The sequence below is a fragment of the Pleurodeles waltl genome, chromosome 8 (genome assembly GCF_031143425.1).
Source record: "Pleurodeles waltl isolate 20211129_DDA chromosome 8, aPleWal1.hap1.20221129, whole genome shotgun sequence".
Lineage (NCBI taxonomy): Eukaryota > Metazoa > Chordata > Amphibia > Caudata > Salamandridae > Pleurodeles > Pleurodeles waltl.
In genome coordinates this window covers 873,927,385-873,948,194 of record NC_090447.1, presented here as the reverse complement: position 1 = coordinate 873,948,194, position 20,810 = coordinate 873,927,385, and the positions used below count along the sequence as shown (strand labels likewise).

General features: G+C 43.1%; 1 protein-coding gene across 4 annotated transcripts in view; it reads left to right on the top strand.

Moving 5' to 3' along the window:
- The window catches only part of MID1 (midline 1), a 513,783-nt gene that overhangs the window by 374,882 nt on the left and 118,091 nt on the right, over window positions 1–20,810 (top strand). For all 4 annotated transcript variants that reach the window (XM_069205160.1, XM_069205158.1, XM_069205159.1 and 1 more), the window contains exon 3: window positions 20,182–20,277. In XM_069205160.1, coding sequence (XP_069061261.1) covers window positions 20,182–20,277 — 96 coding nt within the window. The remainder of the gene's footprint in view (window positions 1–20,181; window positions 20,278–20,810) is intronic.

The window sequence follows — 20,810 nt, the reverse complement described above, 5'->3', positions numbered from 1 at the left end:
AGCAGCAACTATGAGAAACAAGCATTGGCAAAGCCAATAGGGCTCGCCTATGCAAGACCTATTGGCTTTGCCAATGTGTTTTAGCCATGTTCACCAGTGTGGCTGCTGTTCAGCATGGCTAAAAGTTGTTGTATAGAGGAGAGTGGAATGGTGAAGAGTGGAGTAGAGTGTTTTGGAGTGGCAGAGTGTTGCGTACTGGAGTGGCATAGGGTGGCATACTCTGGAGTGGCAGAGAGTAGAGTGGGCTGGTGTAGAGTGTGTTGGCGTAGAGTGTTGCAGAGTAGAGTGCCATAGATTGCAGTGGAATTGAGTGATGCAGAGGGCAGTGGTGCAGAATAGAGTTGAGTGGTATAGAGTGCAGTGACGTAGAGTAGCATAGAATGGTGCAGAGTATAGTGCCATGGAGTGCAGTGGCGAGAGTGGGATAGAGTTCAATGTTAGAGAGTGCAGTGTTGCAGAGTAGAGTGTCAGAGTGTAGCATTGTAGAGTGGCTGAGAGAGCAGTGTCATAGAGTACAGTGATGCAGAATATAGTGCAGTGGCATAGAGTGCAGTGACAAAGTGCAGTTGTGTAGGATGCATTGGTGTAAAGTGCAAAGCAAAGTTGAGCAGCGTAGTGTAGAGTGCAGTGGCATAGAGTAGATTGTTTGCAGAGTAGAGTGAAGTGGTGTAGAGACGAGTGTGCAGGGTAGAACTCAGCCATGTATAGTGGCATCGAGTGTAATGGCGTAGTTCTGACTTGCATTTTGAGTCCTCATAAAAACAACAAAAGCACCTTCTGCACTAAAAGAAAACAGAGAGACAAGTGTTTCTGTATAGAATGCATCTAAGAGATAAAGAATGTAATGTGTGCTGATTTAGTGTAATTTTAAGATGTAAAATAGTCGTCCCTTGTGCAGTGCAGAGCAAGCTCTCCATAGGAGGCGAAATGATTACATGAAGCAGCCATTAGCATGAGGTACGAAGGAGTACTCTTGGGTGGAAGCGAAGCCCGCTCTTTGTTTAAAATATTGTTAACATTTGGTCCCATCTACAGCTGCCAGACCTGAAAATTTGCCACTTGAGGCATCCGTTTTGCGAGTGACCGCATTGGTAATAAGTATTATGGTGTGCTCATCCGTAATATGACTACTAATTAGCTCGAACCATAAAAACAGAGAAGGATACTTATGGGTAAGCATCTTTTTCAAAACTGATCACGCGTTGTGCAATGTTGCAGGTGTATCTTTGGCCGTGCTGATTCAAAGTTCCATATTTGTATTCTCCTCAGATCTGCATAACTCAGGTATTGGATTTCCGTTTCCACAAAAGCATGTAAAACATTTACTAGAGTCGGACTCAAGAACGTTATTGGTAACCTTTTGCTTTAACAACAAAAAGACAATGTTCGTTTCGAGTCCCAAGGGGTAAGCAGTGGTGGTTGGACAACGGACTCTCTGAATGTGTTTAATGCTCATAAAGGCACAAGAAGCAATGGCAGAAAATACACTTCCGTAAGCGAACGAAGAGCATGGGTGGCGTTTACATCATGAAAAATCACATTTTGAATAGAAACCTTAAGCAAAAGAAAATTGAGCCTCCCTGTTTGTAGATTCTGCTAGATGTTACCGAGAAGAGTTGCTCTGTTTGAGGATATTCTAAATGTACAATTTCCCTGCTGCTGCAGCTCAGCTTGATCACACCGTATAGCGTCTTCTAATAAAGAACTACCCAGCTTTTAATTTTAATCTTTTTGAAATCTCTTCATCAGTTTCCAACAAAATAAACCGAGTTATTATCAAAAATGTAATCCACATTAAAACACGTGGTTGTGGCCAGTCACAAGTCATTGGTTCTGGGGGCTTATGATGACAAGAGTCTTTCTGCACCTTGGGCATTTGTCAGTAAACTTCCACCTTAGACCCTTGTAGCATTGTCCTTCTCTTAAACCCGATTGCATATTTGTCTCCTGGAACGACTTCTAGCTGGCATATATCAGTCCACATTCTCCGAGTAGTCTCTATAAACTCACAGAACCATATCTTATCGAAGATGCCTATTTAACCTTTCCACTCTTCTGTTCAAAGTTGACTTCTTGGACCTTATGAGCGAATCCACGTTATTTATGAGTGGTCCTTTTGTGTTAAAGATGTTTTACTGCCCAAATGGTAAGCAAATGTTAGATAACATATGTGTTCCTTCAAGGGCATCAATGTCAGTTCATAAAAAGATAGCAGTAGAAAAAGAAATCACACTCCCTTTGGCTGCCAATGCCATGAGGGATGCCAGATTGTCCCAGATGACATCACGCTACATCCTTTTTTCTGCAGCTTAAAGACTACTGGGACGAGGGTTAGCAAGACTAGAGCCAGGGCTTCCAAAGGGCAAGTCAAGGCTAGCACTTGCTGCCGTAGATTGACGTCCATGACTCTGTGTTATACTTTAGGTATCCCTGAATATCATGACCGGACTCTTCGCACACGTCAGTCCTAACTGTATACATGTGGACAAGCATGTGCCACATAAATATATGCGGAGGCTACGTGTATGCAGTGAAGCAGATGCTGCATAACTAAATGCATCCTACGAAAGGTGGATTTTTATCCAATCCTTTTTTTCAAGAATATTTAAAATGACTAGAAAGAGTCACAAGGTAATTTAGTAGGTTGTTCCAGTCTCATAACTCTGAGAACAGGCATACATTTTATTGCGTGTGGCTTACATATTCGTCCCCGTCAAGTGTGTTTGCCTATCAGTTCAAATGGAACGAGACTTGCAATATTCCCATAACCTCCCAGTTCCGGGTGGCTACTTATTTGCAGCTGTGACTTGGAGGTGGGTGTAACTCTTTCCAAAATAGCCTACACTGCTGAAACTGGTGAACCTTTCCTTAGGGACAGAGGCAGAATTGCAACACTTTTCTACTTTACTAATACAAAAATGTTTAAAAAATCAGTCACAAATGTCCACATTGTTAAAAAAAAATGGGGTGCCTCAATGCATGACTCTTTTTTTTTTTTTTCCCCCTATAGCCTGCTACTAGGGTAAGATTTCTGAGGGTCTTTAAATCCCCTGTTTTAGAGCAAATTAAATGCAGTTGGTTATATTTTTGTATGTGGGGAAGGGAGTCTTGGATTGGAATCCAAACTCCCCTGTATGACCACATTGCACATTTCTGGGCAGATCTTATGGCCTACCTGTGCTTTTTGTTCCTTTGGCTCTCAGAACTAGGGAGCACAAAGAAATGGGCTAAAACGTTTAATAAAAATGGGACATTTACACTAGACATGTGTAATTAATCATTCGTCATGATCTGATATTGTGTTTACATCTTTTACGTAAAGATGCTTGAAGAATTGTGCCGTTCTAAAACATACGGTGTCTCCTTAAAGCCCAGCTTGTTGATGACGCACAGTAAAGCAGCTTGGACTTGACAGCAGTCCCACCTCTGATCACACAGTGGAGCAGCACTGCACTGCTACATTCTGAGCTTTCCAATGACACACAGGACAGTAGCACTGCATTGACACAAGCCTAGTGTTCTGCGCAACAGTGACATGATGGTTCAAGTGCAGGGGTTCTGATAAGTGGCATCACAGTGGCATTTGCTCATTTGCATCATGAGGTGGTCCTGTGGGGCCGTGCACTGCTGGTATCCGCACTGCAGTTTCTGGGGGGTGTTTGCATTGGTGTTGAGTGGGCCATAGGTGTGCTATTCGTATGAAGGTTGCTGTTACTGCTACTGCAAATGCTGGACCTGTTCTATGGGTGAGGGAATCTTGCACTGCTGCTGCTTCCCCTGCTGTATCTGCTGTGGGCGTTACCGAACTTTCCACTTTGAACTTTCTGGTAGTTACGCTTGTTTCAATGTTTTCACCGCTCAAAAGCCAAAACAATAGTCACTGCTGATGCTTGCTTCATTGCTCGCCTCCCTGTTCACCCCATTTGATTTACAGAGAACATGACACTTATTACAGTACCCACCCTGTGAAAAGTTAAGTTTTTTTCCCCGCTTAGGCCTGTCAGTAGACCGCTTTAGCGATTTGGCTGCCATATTGCTACCAGGACTTTAATATATAAACAAAGGATGGTAAAATATAAATATCGGGTGGGCTTTTGCTCCGCCCCAGAGAAGAAATCCTCTTAAACTGCATGCTATTGGCTGTTGGATGCATCATTTCCCTCGGTAGGGAAGGCTTGCATTGAAGTGCATGATTGATGATTAAATACCTAAAACGTACACTCAACCGTCACACGTATTATCCTTTGCCATGGAAGCATTCTAAGTATAACACCATTACCACCATCACCATCATTACCTCCACCAACATGCACAGTTACCACCACCCCGAGCATCACAATCACTCCACCACCACTACCATCATCACCATCAGCATGGCACTTTTACATGTGTGCTATCATTAATCAAACTGGCATTAGAACGTGCGTGGATATCTTCAAATTAGAAGCCATCTCATTTCCTTTCCCACTGATTTTCTTCTTTCGTCTCACCATTTTACTGGAACTGTTTATGGTGATATTGTCTCTTGTCCACTCACTCTCCATTTCAAGTTCTCGGTGGAATTTGTGTATGCAAAGCCTAGCAAACAATGGTAAAGCCAGTAGGTCCCCTCTTATAATATGCAGGTGCAGACCCAATGGCCTTGCAGGTGCTTGGAATGTTTTTTTTAAAGGTGTGATGCTCTCGTCAAGTTATAACAAATAATTCCAAGCTTGCTGCTGTGCATTAAAAAGCCTGCTCACACATCAGCATCTACTTTGCAATTCATTTTGTTATAGTTTGAGAAAAATGTTTCAAGATGGCCTCCTGTTGGTCCACATGCCTGCATATAAATGCACTGGTGACCGCCTTTGAATGATCAGATGGGGGCAGAGGCGCCCAACAAATTGCAAAAGGTGAATGGCCTGACAGAACACATCTGCCAAGCCCTCACAGAATTAATTAATTCAAAAATACAGCAGTGGGTAGAGGCCGGAAGGATGGGCCAGGAGAGGATTGGAAGGGCAGAGTTGAGGTCGGAAGTGGAAAGAAAGATCAGCAATGCAGGTAGGCACGTAGTGATCAGGCAAAGCAATGCATTTCCTTGGTGTGCTACAAGGAATATAAATGTCTCCTCGTGTCAGCAGGAAGAACTCTTCCAATCAGAAATAATGGTACTAGCATATGCTCCAAGGTCAAGGTTGAACTGACATAAGAATAGGGAGAATGGAACTGGGACCAGAAAGCCATCCTATCATGAGCAAACAACTGACCCAAATCCCACTCAGTGGAGCTTCGATAACGGGCAACTAACGCTGTTCTAAAATGGGACAAACAGGTTCTTGAAGTAGAGTTCAACCATCATATTCTGAGAAATATTGTGGGACAAAGTGCTGCTTGTATGTTTATGTACCAGCCCCCAAATACAGTAATTGTATCTCTTTAGTGTAAAAAATATGTTCTGTTTAAAAGACACCAGAAATGTAGTGGTAAGCCAACTCTTGTCTCAAGAGGTTACTGAAGTATGTTTGGGACCAGAGGGACAGTAGAAGGTGGGAGTGCCGACCCTCCCTTCCAGTTTGACACTAAAGTTCTGATGCTGTATCTCTTTAAAGGATTTGTCGTGCATGGCAATTCTTTACATAAAGTACTGACGTACCCATAAAATAGTGCAGGCCTGTGAGTTGGATGTATATTAAATGCCATTTTTAATGGCAGTCGTGGCCAGCTTTCTGATTAAGTGACCAGCAACATGCGTTTTTCAGGTTTCGCTTGATTGTCGGTATTTTCTTACACAGGAGAAACATTTGTATCCTAGGTACTTTTCTTCAGAGCTTTGATGGCTTGTTTTATTCTCCTATCAAAGTACAAGTTCCTCAGTAGTACAGAGAGTATTTCTTTATATCCTAAAGATCGCAATCAACTCATTTTATAGGGAACTCGGATTTTCAGAGAGTGTTTTTTGTTCGCTCATTTGCAAATATGAAGCTCAGTCTTCTCAAGCTCCGAACTCACATAGGAGGAGAAAGTTTACAAACCACGAGACTGTTTTCTTTATTGGTCTTTTTCAATTTTTGAAGACCGTCAACATGTTAACCGCGACCACCAGTCTGATAGCAGCTGAAATTCCCCATTTAATGTGCAACACCTTTTTCTGGCTCTGATGTGATCGAAGCTGTTTAAATCACCAATTGTCCTGCCCTGGCTTTGATATTACCAGGCCATTTGTATGCTCAGCCCTAACATTAGAAATGGAATGTGTGATTGTTCGGGCTATGGGAGCTGTAATAACAGGGGAGGCCATTTTGAAATCCTGCAGTAGCTGATCTCGCGGTTCTATATACAACAACGCGCCACAGATACGACAACCTTTTGGATTGCGCACTGATTAATGTGTTTTTTTCAACGATTTATAGTTGGATCTGTGACCGCTGAGAAGGCGCTTCTGCTGCTAACATTTCAGGCGCTGCTACTTTTCCGCCTACGCACTGGTTCCAGGGGGCTTGCTGTGCTCCAAGCCTATCAGATATAAACATTTCCTGAATGACTGCTGAGGCATTTATAAGCCCAGAGGTAGTTAATTTCAATTAACAGCTAATACACGTCTGACATATGTTACCCAGGGTTTGAAAAAACGTGTTTTCGGTTCATGAGAAGCTTTGCTGATTAATAGGGAAGTCGTTTCTGTCAAGCCGCGGGCTAATATTATGGGACTTTAAGTCAATACACGCGGCGACGACCATAGCTTGTGGATAACACAAGGGAATGGCTGCTGCAGAACTCCATAACTCAAACTTAAAATGACAGAATATCGTTATAGAAATAGAAAACAGAAAATATAAAATTGTTATCCTGTGACAATCGGAACAGCAAAAGCAGCTACTGGAAGTTGAGCAGCCGAGTACAGCTGCTGGTCCCAAGTTGTGCTGCTATGGAAAATGGGTAATTGTATAACAAAGGGGAAGCCCTGGGTTTTTCTCAATCAGCTGGCATCCAAAGAAGTGTAACACTCAGGCCCATATTTATACTTTTTTGCGCCGCATTTGCGTCATGTTTTGACGCAAAAGCGGCGCAAACCTACAAAATATAATTGTATTTTGTAAGTTTGCGCCGCTTTTGCGTCACAAAATGACACAAATGTGGCGCAAAAAAGTATAAATATGGGCCTCCGTATCTTAATTTTTCATGAAGGAATGCTATGAAGAGGAAGCTGTCATCGGTGGACTTATTAATTTTATTTCTTGAATATTCCATGCGTACACACTCCTGTTTGCAGCATACTAAGATCTGTCCGTTCATGAATGTAATATTTATTGGCTTGATTGTGATATGTCCCACCGGGTGTAATTACTGTTATAGAACAATAGCTTGTGCACAATGAAAGACTTAGTTAATTTTATTAATGTAGAAAAGTCAGTGTGTTTATGAATGGGAGAAAGGTAGTTTTTTGTTTCTGTGTAAGTTTGCATTGATTAAATAGTGCCACCTCCCCCTCACCCCCCACCTCCCGTGCATGGCAAGAGAAAAATCAAGAGGTCGAGAAAAACTTGAAGGAGATTGTGACGTCAGGGTGTGACATGGGCAGCAACAACATCGTGCCATTCATAACGAGAGTTGTAGATTATATCACACTCTCTGTGTTAACATAATGTACTGATTTCAGTTTTACGAGCTGTAAAATGTCACAAACTGCCGTCACTCGGGTGTGCTCTTTGGTAAAGCAAACTGAAGCTACACAAACTTAACAGGATATACAAATCATCAATCAAAAAAGCTAAAAAAAGATACTACTCAGACCAAATTCTAAATGCTCAATCTACAACCAAGGAATTTTATAAAATTCTCAATGAATTTCGAAAACCCACATGCATGGAAGGAAGTCATCCCACCACTCAAGATTTCACAAACAAATTGGCAACTCACTACACAACCAAGGCAGACACATTGGACTCCTATTTAAAACAGAAGAAAACCATCAGCACCAACCCCTTTACTAAAATACCCTTTAAGAATAAACCATCCCAACCTCTACAGTCTTTCAAACAAATATCCCAGGATGAATTTATGGATTTGGTCAAAGCAAGCAGACCTTCTGGTTGCCCTTCCGACCCTTGCCCACCACAAATCTTCAAGAACATCTTGCTATCTACTTCTGCTGCCACACCTGTAAGAAAAATCATCAACAACTCTTTAACTTCAGGAACTTTTCCTACAGACCTGAAAAAGGCATACATACGACCATTATTAAAGAAAACAAACCTAGACCCACAAGACCCCAACAACTACAGACCTATCACAAATGGACCTTTCCTGAGCAAATTGATAGAAAGAGCAGCATTCGCCCAGATGTCACAATTCATTGAAGACAATTCTATACTTTCAGACTTCCAAACTGGATTCCGCCCAGGAAGAAGCACTGAATCGGCACTCATGGCAATCTGGGACGATCTTAAAAACACAGTCGACCGAAATGGAGTTGCTGCACTACTTCTCTTGGACCTCTCAGCTGCCTTTGATACGGTTGACCATGACACCCTAACTCAAAGACTCCACGAAGCCGGCATACAAGGGATTGCTCTTGACTGGATTACTTCCTATCTCCAAAAAAGAGCGAATATCATCCACTCGCCCCCCCTTCTCGTCCGAACCCTACCTCACAAAAACAGGGGTCCACCAAGGGTCAATCATCTCACCTTTGCTTTTTAACATCTACATGATGTCTTTACCAGAACTGATCAATGATTTCCATCTCACATGCTACAACTATGCAGATGACACACAGATACTACTTCAATTAGAAGACCCCAAAAACATTGAAAACTCACAAATCTTCAGTTGCCTCCGAGTCGTTGATCAGTGGATGACCTTGAACCATCTCAAACTAAATACCTCCAAACAGAAATACTCATATGTGGTGACTGGAAAAATTATGACCCTCTGTGCGTCTGGCCTGAAGATCTCGGACCACCTCCTCAATTATCCAAGGAAGTGAAAAACCTAGGAATCACCATGGATTCCAAGCTAACTATGAATACCCAAGTAGACAAATTAGCACGCACAAGCTTCATCACCTTAAAGACTTTACGACACATCTTCCCCCACCTCGGATTTCCACACAAGGTGCAAGCTACTATCTCACTTGTATTATCCAAACTGGATTATGCCAATAGCCTCTACCATGGATCATCTCTATCTGTCATGAAAAAACTACAACGTATCCAGAATTCCGCAGCCAGGCTACTACTACATATAAAGCCGCAAGCCCACATCTCCCCTGCCTTGAGAGCACTACACTGGTTACCTGTTGCCAGAAGATGCACTTTCAAGCTGCTTTGTATCACCCACAAAGCTATACATGGAACAGGACCGCTTTTTATCAGAAATAAAATTACCAAATACATCCAACAAAGAATCCTCCGCTCAAGACTGGCACCCCGCCTTAGAACACCACCATACAAGAAAAAGACTGTAGGTGGTACATCCTTCTCCGTCCAAGCAGTCAAACTTTGGAATTCATTACCCCCAACTATAAGAGCCACAGATAACTTTCTTGTTTTCAGAAAACTACTCAAGAGTTGGCTCTTTCCTTCATAACCACCTTTTTCAAACAACTATGAACTGCATATGCCTATGTGGATAAATATTTTTTCAGATTATATGTATATTTCTATTTATTTATAGTTTTCTTTGGAAAATATGTATTGCTACTGTCATAACAATAAAATACACACACACTCTTTTAAACCTGTCTGACTAAGTATTTTTTACCCATGATTCTAATTATGTATTGTATGTACATATGTGTGTGTATTCATGTGTGTGTGTGTGTATAAATATATATATATATATCTATATATGTGTATGTATGTGTATATGTTGTTTCTGTGCTTGGCATGTTTGTGGATCATTGCATGGCTCCTGGTTTTTGGGTTGTTATACTAGATATCTATGAATTTCTGCTCTCATTTTTCATCACTCTTATGTCATGTCTCCATCAAACTATCCTCCATTCTCACTCTGACTCATCCCAAATCCCTTCAACCACTTTCATCTCCTAAATATCTCTGCCTAAACTCTTCCCTCCACATCTAACTCACCAAACCTCACTCTACCTCTGTGACCTCCCACACAACCCTACTAAATTCTCCTGCATTCATCTCACCCTGCTACTATGCTCTCCCTAACCCTTCCACATACTCTTCCCCCCTCCACCCCCCTTTATTCATCCCAAGCCTTTGGATTGAGTTAATGAAGGATATACTCCCAATTAACACTTCTGGATTTCTTTCCTCCTCCACCCCTCCATTACTCCAGTCAATCTAACTAACAAACTCTCATATCCGCAGCTCAAATTAACTCATAATAATACTAAAACTGTACTCATTATTAAATGATACTAATCCATCACTAATTCTTGTTGGGTTCCGGAGTAGCGTGCTACTCATCGAAAAGCGCTTCAACGCCTCGTCAGGGGTAGTAAGCGCTATATAAATACGATTACAATACAATACAATTACAATGTTCCAGCACTAAGCAATAAACAGCGCAGATAAATAAGGTATATTTCACAGTGAGTCATCCAAATGACTGTAGGACTTAACATTTGGGGTCTAAAAATGCGGTTTTATATAAAAAAATAAAAAAAAATCGTGGATGTGTGTTGTCCATATTATTTTACTCACTTTAAGTGCATTGTCTGGCTAATGCAGCTCCATAAGTTGGCTGATTTTTTTTTTTTTTTTTTTTTTTGCAGCATGTTTAGAAATTCCCACACAAGTAATCTTTGTTTATGAGAATTTACATTTGCTGCTGTTATAGTCCCAATAAGCAACAGATGTTATTTAGGGTTATTTGTTTTTGTACGTTAATGTAATACCCAGCGTGTTTTAGAATGCATTAAAAAGATCTATTTAAATCCTATACTAAACTTGATGTTACACAAATTGTTGGGGGTATATCTGAGTGGACGATGACATGTATGGCGGCTCTTCAATTACACGGTGCAAGGGCACCAGGAGTAATACTTGAGCAGAGTTGAAATGGTATTGTGGTTTTTGGAGCTCTAGATGGATACCATTTCCTAATGAGAATTGAAGGTTGTGCCCTAGTGTTAGAGCAGCATTGAAGACCCAGGTTCTTATCAGACCATCAAAACTGAGACACGCATTAAATGTACAGAAGATTTCATACATTTTTCCATTAAGGCTAAGAGCATGGCATACTTGTCTTTGAAAAGTGAATGAATGTTGAAGCATAGTTCATTCAGTAAGATAGTGTCATATGCCGATGCTCGCCAATTGTGAATATTCCTAATTAACAATACCACAAAAATTGGGGCAGATTGCTTTTATTGTTACTTTGTAGTGGAGTTTAACAGCTGATCTAGTGTAAAAGTCCACCAGCTTCAGCGTAGTACTTTGGAACCTCTTATTTTACTGGGTCAGATCTACTCCTGTCACAACAACAGTGAGCGGGCCAGTTCTTGGATCACATTGATGTATCTCTATAAACTTTTGCAGCTAATCAGGGCACTTGAACAAGGAACAGTGTGACTGAGTTAAGCAGTTCCAGTTGAGAGCCCGGCAACCAGTTTCTGAACCTACCCAAGGATTTAAAATATATCATTGTCAGAGGCTTGTTGCCATTCAGGGTTGTAGAACAACCATATTGGTGACTGCCAAGCCTCATCATCATTCTTTGAGCAGGAAATTTAAAGAGGTAAAGAGTGTGTTTGAGTAGACGGATGGCTAAGATTATGTGATGGTTCCTTTGCATGTATTTTGATTAAATGGTACATAGAGTATAGTGAGGCTTTAATCGGTGTAATCCTTTCTGAGCTAAGATATTCTCCCCTGAGCTCTAATCAGACCAAAACATGCGCCCGGGTTTGCTTTTCTTTATTATTGGTCAGTAGTGGATGGTATTTTATGAACCCGAAGACTGCAGTACTTAGTCTGGAATAATGAGTGCTTTGTGTAGTGGTACATGTGCGATACATTACTTAATGTTTGCCATAAAGTACCCATTTGAATATGTGGTTTCACTGGAAGATTGAGTTGTTTGCTTTGAGAGTTTTTCGTGCCTAAAATAAAAGCCTAACAAAGCACTTTTGATTTAGTTGCTGAGTTCATTGGAGGTTGATCACAATGTCCCAAAATAGTCTAAAGTGCCCTCTGAAACAAACTGATCAGAAGGTGGGAGGGTTTTAAACATTGCCACTGAGACCGTTTCTTCATCCTCAGTGCCATTAGATTAAATAGGAGACAGGAAGTGTCCCGCCCACACATTTGGCTTCCCCTTCACTGTCACATGCAGATCACTAGGGAGGGACTTCCGGTAGCGGTGAAGTGCTGGTGCATAGCTGTCTAAGGTCAAGTGGCACTAAAACGTAGAGGTTAAGCGTACCAACTAGCAAGACTGCAATATGCTTATAATTTAGTTGCTCTTTTGACGCAGGGAAAAAAAAATATTTGGTTCTGTAGGAATGTGGCTTTTGCATTAGCTCCTCGTGATCGAGTTATCATAGGCTCCTTTCTCCATATCTCTACAATAAACAGTTTTTGCGCTATGGGACAAGCTTTTAGTTAAAACAGTAGGAACATTCTCTTGATCTCAGAGACGAAATTTACATGGAGGGGCTATCCAGGAAGTTTTCTTTCAGGCGCCCACATTTTGGTATGCACTTCACCGGCATATTGAATACTTATCTGAACTACAGACTGGATGTGTGCATCCCACAATAAGTTATAAATTGTTTGAAGCATATTAAGATTGGCTCTGATGGAATTATTTTCCATTGCCCTCTCAGCCTATAAATCACCCCCCTACTGAAGGCACCAGGGTAGTTCCCATCTCAGCGTAAGACCAAAGCTGCTTGTTACCACTATGATAATTCAAGCACTTTGTGCCATGGGACTATGCACTATGCCCACTTGCAGTATGACAGTTTCCAGAATTAAGGGGGTTAGGCAGGACGAGCACCTTGTTGATGTCTGTGTATCCCCCTAAAGTCCCCCTGACCTGCGTTGGGTTATCTCTGATCATCTACATTTAAAAAAAAAAAAAACTTCCTCGTATGCACTCATGAGAAGGAGCAATATCGGTGGTGAACAGAGTTTTTAAAAAAACTGCAAAAAGACCATGGTTCTGAATTAAGGTGCCAGTGATTGGTTCATAGCAAATAATATAAAAGTCCCAGCAGTCACTAAACCAGCAGAGCGACTAGGATAGATTGATTTTGATGACCAGTTCGCAGTTGTAGTAATTAATAACAAAACGTGAATGGGACTCTCCAATGGTTTTCCTTTTGTGTTGTCAACGTTTAGAGTTGTTCCTCTGAATTACTGCTCCCAAAGCCATGTGCAAAGCTCCTGCACTTAATGCACAAGTTTCTGTGAACGTGTTGAATATTTGGAGTGTTGAGTTGGACGAAGTCACCTTGTGTTAGCTGGGCTGCTGTTGACCGCAGCTACTTGTAATTGTACGGTATGATGTCAAATGGTGGCTCCATCGGCTTTGCGAACACCTCACGCGAGCTTTGCTGAGCCCTCTGCCGGTGGCAATACATGTGGTATTTGAATCCAGGAAGCTGTGTTCTCCCCCACCATCAGGGTCTGCGCGTGCTGCTAAGCTCACACTACGGCCTATATGATGGTGTTCTTACATATTATAAACCGATTTTTTACATGATTAGTCTCATGACCAATGTAAAAATTGACTGGAGAATGCAACGAGAAGAAAAAATAAAAGTAGAAGAAGGATTTATATCCCTGGTTTAGCTTATACCGATCTGTGGTTGGTAATGCGTGCAGTTAACATGCATTTTTTTTAACATGCGTGGTATTTGCAGACGAAGCAGACTGGAAGCATATTGTGTAACCAAACCCAAGTGAGTGGAAAAGGATGTAAGACTTCCAATCTGGAATTACTTGACCTCCTCCATGCTTCCCTGAATCTGTTTGAAGTTAGTCATACGTAAAGAAATGATAAATCACCCTCATTTACCAAGATGTTGGGCGTGCTTGAAAAGTGGCAAGTTAAAGCCTTTCAAGAAACGTCTTCGGGCTCAAATCACATCGGCTGTTTAGATCTCTCCCTTTGGATATGTTTTCCAGACCAGAGGCAAAATGATCCTCTGTTACTCCCTCAATTACCTCTCCTAGTACATCCCTTCCAGGTCTTTCTGGCCCAGCGCCGGTAAGTATAACCAGACAAAGTGGCATTTTAGAGCTCCCACCCTTCTCCTGACAATGGACCACGGATCTGATTCTTGTCCTGATCTAGTTGGTGCATCACTGCTGGAGCACCCTAGGCAGTCGCCTACTATTGTCTTACCATAGAAACCAATGTACCTTCTTCCTTTCTCCTCACGTCTACAAAATCTCACCTTTTTACTCGCTCAGTATTGCTCAAATGCAGGACATGCGTAAAGGGGAACTCCTTTGTAAGGATTTTTCTGCCAAACCCTCCTAATTATCCCCTTTGTCCACTTCTTACTCCCCATTCCTGAATCCCTCCCTAGTATTTTTAGTTCAAATTTTGAGGTCCCAGGGAAGACATTAATACCATCTAGGTCACTAGTGAGCACCATGTAGTGGACAAAAACATTTATGTTAATTTCATACATGCCCATGTTTCCAATTCAGGAGAGAGAATCTTGATTTTTGTAGGCCAAACATATCTGTATTTTAGCTTTCCTCCACTTCAGTGCAATCCAATGGGAAATACAATGTCCCCACTTTTTAGGTCGGGTTTACCAGAAAGCACAGTTGTCTGATTCCAAAAGACATTGTGGGCTTACCAAAAACTCAGCGGGGCTTGCAACCCAGCCCTCCCCCGTTGCTTACCATTGTTTGGCTTTGTTGTCACTCATTTGCCAAGTAATTTATTTAATGGCTTGCATTGTCCATCTTGTGTCTACCCCATTTCTGATACATTTCCAATTTATTTATGTCCTTCCACATCTCACTTTTAAGGAGCTACTTTTTTTCCCACAAGAAAGAATGTTTTTTCCAGTTGTGTCCCTAGTGTGCTTCTTTTTCCCCTCTCTTTGCTCCATGTTGCTTTTTCTGCTGCCTGTGTGCTCCCTGCCCCTCCATGGTGCACTCTCCCTCCTAGTTGTTGCTCTCTCACCAGTGTGTTACACTCCACCCAGCTCCACAGTGTTGCTTCACGTGTCCATTTGCTTTTTTCCCCTGTTCTTTGTTGCTCTCGCTTCCATTTCCCACACTTGTTTCCTCCCTGTTACTTCCTCCTCACTCTCCATGTTGCTTCCCATCGACAGCACCTTACATTTTACTTCCCACTCCATGACGCTTCCCTCCAGCCCTGCTCCTACTATGTTGCTTCTGCTCCCCTCTTATTTAGTATAGACACCGCATAGTAACTGAGTGAGAGTACAGACAGGAAGGAGAAGTTAGTTTGGGAGGGTAAGTGCAATATCGCTGCAGCCTTTGTTGCTTATTCTCAACACTTGTCATCAAGCCGGGTTCAATGTTTCATAAATTAAAACAGGAATACTCTACCTCTCTTTAAAAACACTCATTTTATATACCGTTAGTGTATCTCAGTGAGTTAATTATGAGAGCTATAGATTTCTGTGAAACCTTTAAATCTCAAATTTGAGTCCATGTACGTCCACTGAAGTTTTCTTTTTACGGGCGAGCGCAAAGCGCTCAGTCTCGTGTTGTAATCTCTCTTTAGATTTCAAACCACACCCATGACACGTCAGTTTCTTTCATTGGTTCATGAGCTTGCCTTTTAAAATCTGCTTGCTTTCTTTAGTGAAAGGCATGCATAAGTCATACCTTTTCTGGTGTTTAGCCCTCCTCGAGCGCAGCAACCAAGTACTGAAAACATACGAGACATACGAGACTCCGCGTTTTCCGTCCGGTTTCTGGACTACTTTTCTCTTTGTTCGCAGCGTGAACTCACTGGGCACAAGCCGAGCGCTTTGCATGACATCTACCCTGTTACATAGTTAATACCACTTTTGCTGGTTACATAGATAATTGCACTTTTGCCAATAGATTTCACTACGAGCGAACTTCTATTTCCCTTTGTGTGTCTGCTTTGCACTCATGGCGACCGTCAGCTCGCTTATGTGAAACTTTTACTTTTCAGTTTATATGGCAAGAAAAGTCCAGTTAGTTATGTGAATCTGTTTTATTTTCATTTTCAATTTTTGTTGCAAGAAAAGTCTGGTTAGGAATTTACAATGCTAATTGCTCTAGCAAACGCAATACCTGTTGCATTGCAAATGCTTCTTTCCATAGTTGTCAAAAAGAGAACCATTGATATAGAATAATGCTATGACTTGCAATTTACAAGTCTTAGTTGACCCACAGGAGTACAGCTTCTATGTGTATACACAATTCTCACTGTGGTTTTCTAACGCTGTAATGCCAGAGTGATCCTATAAACATAAGGTGCACTGAGCTCAACCGGTATTCACCGTCTCGAAATTGGGCGTTTCTAAAGCGGTGACTTGTTCGAAGACACGAAGCATGTCCTAGTCCCAGAGAATGAACAGGTAAGCAATACTTCCTGCTCCAGATATGGCGGCCAAAGTAAAATCAGGAATTAGGACTATTTATTGTGAAACTGTAGTGGTTTCCTATTGAGTATCTCTGCAAGGACGTGAGCAGGGGGCTGCAACGGTGCGTCTCCTGGGCGCCTGCTGTTATTTTCACTGTAAAACATATTTTGCTGGGATGTTGATATGATTGAGCAGGTCCCTGTGCATTCTGGACAAGCTATACTCGTACCTTGATGTGACCCATCTATCGACCAGGTCAGGGCACTGATTGATGCGCCTAGGGTGCTTCTGTTCCGTCCTGCGGAAAACCTTTGGCACATGCTCCAATTCTGCAGAGTGACCCTCCGAGGAAAGTTTAAACATTGTTTTACTAAGACGTGCACAGGCGTAGTGCTCATTTGATGCTTTCTGTTAACAAATACAATCCGATCCCAGACGAAGCACCAGGGCGGTGCAGGATGGAGCAAAGGCTAGAGCCTGGGTCCAGGCAGCCCACCGGGAGGGGCTGGAGGCAGAGCACCAGAGGGACGCAGGAGGGAGAGAGGTCTGTGGCTGGGGGCAGAGCACCTGAGGGGCGCAGGAGGGAGAGAGGTCTGTGGCTTGGGGCAGAGCACCTGAGGTGCGCAGGAGGGAGAGAGGTCTGTGGCTGGGGGCAGAGCACCAGAGAGGCGCAGGAGGGAGAGAGGTCTGAGGCTGGGGGCAGAGCACCAGGGCATCGCAGGAGGGAGGGAGGAGGCAGAGCACCTGAGGGGCGCAGGAGGGAGAGAGGTCTGTGGCTGGGGGCAGAGTACCAGAGAGGCGCAGGAGGGAGAGAGGTCTGAGGCTGGGGGCAGAGCACCAGGGCATCGCAGGAGGGAGGGAGGAGGCAGAGCACCAGAGAGGCGCAGGAGGGAGAGAGGTCTGAAGCTGGGGGCAGAGCACCAGAGAGGCGCAGGAGGGAGAGAGGTCTGAAGCTGGGGGCAGAGCACCAGAGGGGCGCAGGAGGGAGAGAGGTCTGAGGCTGCGGGCAGAGCACCAGAGGGGCGCAGGAGGGAGAGAGGTCTGAGGCTGCGGGCAGAGCACCAGGGCATCGCAGGAGGGAGGGAGGAGGCAGAGCACCAGAGGGGCGCAGGAGGGAGAGAGGTCTGAGGCTGGGGGCATCGCAGGAGGGTGGGAGGAGGCAGAGCACTAGATAGGTGTAGAAGTGAGGACTGAGGCAGGAGACAAAGCACCAGAGGGGCGCAGGAGGGAGGGAGGGAGGCAGGTCTGAGGCTGGAGGCAGAGCACCAGAGGGGCGCAGGAGGGAAGGTGTTGGCAGAGCCCGTGTGTGGCACACACGCTATGGGGGGGACGGGGGAGGCAGAGCACCGGGGTGGCTCAGGAGGGTGGACTGAGTTATGAGGCAGAGCACCAGTGCGGCACACGCGATGTGGGGGAGGACTGAGGCAGGAGGCAGAGCACCGGGGTGACTCAGGAGGGCAGACAGAGGCAGAGCACCTGGATGGCACGGGGTGGACCGAGGTAAGAAAGAGGCAGAGCACTAGTTCACTTCTGGAGCGCGGACTGAGGCAGAGCACCATGGTGGCTCAGGATGGTGGACTGAGTTAAGAGGCAGAGCACCTGTGCGGCACATGCGGGGGTTGGAGGGGTGGTGGTGTCAGAGGTTGGAGGCAGAACAGAGGCAGGGCAGCGGGGTGACTCAGAAAGGTGGACTGAGGCAGGAGGCTAGGCACCAGGTCAGTGCAGTAGCGAGGAGGCGTGCCTTTCACAAGGCCCGTTTCACAAATCTTTATCCATGTGCCGAATGAAGATTTTTTGTATTACACTAGCTAGGGCTCGGCAGCTCTCAAGACAATTTGCAAAACCATTGTGGAAAACAAGACATGTATCATAAAGTGGGGCTCGGACCGGAGCATTTCATGCAAATCATATGGAACTTTTAAGGTATGCACGTCTGACTTGCATTTTCTGCACTCACCCGAGCAGCTAACCTTCCAAATTACCTGGAGTGTTGAAGGTCACGAGGGGGCTGTAATATGTGCGCGCGGATACCGCAGGATGTGTACGGAGCGGGGACGAGTATGGGAGGAATTTATTTTGGCGAAAAGAAATAAAGAAAAGTGAATACGTTGTGATGTTTCCACAACCTTATAAGTGCTTACTGTATGCGAAAGAGTTGGGAAAAGCGGCTTAAAATGATTGATTCAATCATTTACAGCTATTCACGTAAACCCCCACGTGTAATGCACCCGAGTCTGAAAAACAAGGCTGCGAAAGCAGCCATAGATGGAAGCAAACGTAGGTCTAAATTACACATGCTGCTTTTGTTCATTTTATTCAGGCGCATGGCTGTAAATTGGGATATTTAAATGTGATCTGATGGCAGGCAAGTTTTTTCAGGTTGCAGCCTAGGTGGCACTGATACTATAACTATTGTTTTTTCTACTGAATAACATTTCCATCCCGAGGACTCATTTTTTCCTTCCAAAGTGAACACATACCTATCCTCTTCTGCTGTTGTTCACAGGGGCGATAACAAGTCTGGTCTTGTCTCCACAAGCCCACCCTCTCTAGAGTCAGGGGAGGTTTTGGTGCTAGGACAAACCGAATACTTGGGCTTGTAGGGCAGGGCCTAGCGGAGCCTTCTAAACTTGATCTCTGAAACAACACTGCGCCGTGGTGGCAGGGGGAAAGAGAACTGGGGTTCAGTACTCTGTTGGTCCAGGAAAAACCTGGATTCCATGGAAGTTGTGCTCCCTTAAAATGGTCCAACTTAGCTCTATTAAGATGATACCATGCAATAGGTTTCAAACTTCTAGAGACCACAAGATCAGCAGAGTTGAAAGTGACAAAGCATACCCTCAGGAAGTCCAGATGGGTTTCTCCTGGGTGGTGGAATAGCAGGGAATGTTGGCGACGAAATTAGACTGAATCGCAGCATGTATTGTAATTACAATAAGACTATCTTTGGAATTTGTAGTAGATGTTACTAGGGATGTGTGTCAGAAATGACATCTCCTCCAAGACATATTCTCTCGGAACCGTTTTACTGCCAATATTTCAGTTGCCATTTTTTGACCGGGGTATACCTTTTATAAACAAAATTTACTCAAGACACCAGTAATTTTGAAAAAAAAAATGCATCTCTGAAGAAAGTCTTCAACAAATTTAACACACCCATACTTAATTTTAGTGGCTGATGCTCAATTTAGGCCATTATTAAGTTGAAGTTTATTTTTGTGAGAGGTATACTATTGTGGGGAAAAGATACTCGAGATACCCGTCAAAATGCACTTCACCTAATACTTGTAATTTTGCAAAAAAAAATCAAACATCCTTTAAAAAATACTTTGTCAAATTTCACACACTGATACTTTTAGTCACTGAAGTTAAACTTCAGCCGTTTTTAGCACTATTTTTCTTATTTCTTAGCAAGATCTCAAGGTAATTTAAAGTTGGCATCAGTACATAGTATTCATTTTAAGGCAAACCTTTTATTTGCTACCACACATTACATTGGTTCCTATATTTTGCTCCTCATCATTAGTGTATCAAATTTACATTGCCCTGCGTAATCTTATTTACATCATTAGAGAAATCTGTGTCATCCAACTATTTATAGATTGATAAATTTGGAAGAACAAATGTTTAATAAATTAAGAGAATTTTTTTTTTTTTATCAACAGCAAAACCTGGAGTGTAACCTGGCAAACCTCATTAAAAGGAACACAGAGATGGAATCACTCTTAGCAAAACTCATTCAGACCTGCCAGCATGTTGAGGTAAGTGTCAAAAACCTGATAGTCCGACGTTGTTATTGTACGTTGTAGAAAAACATCTTTAAGATTTATGACGGAATGTGTCTACCCTTTGAGAATTCCATGCAAGCAATCTTTCCTCGAAGCCTATTTGAAAACAAATTGAGATAAATGAAGCCCACCATCCCAGTGTCGACAGAGTTTAAAAAACACTCTGTCACCAGAAGGCCAAGCTAAATTTGTCCTGGCATATTTCGACTGTGATTTGTGTGGTCTTGACAACTAAACGTTGTAATCTGTAATGTCGCATTTCTGGTAGAATATCCCACTGGAAGTTGATAGAGGGTAGCATGCTAATAGTTTTCACTGAAATGTTATTTAAAAAAAATCTGATTTCACCAGTTTAGAAGAGTCTAATTGCAAAGTGTATCTGAGACACTGGACTAATTCAGTGAGCAGTTGGGCTTAATTTGTGCCAGCGCCTACAGGTGGGGCCCACTGGCACTTATTTGTAGCTCATCAGACTTTGACCCAGAGCAAGACAATGAAAAAAACAC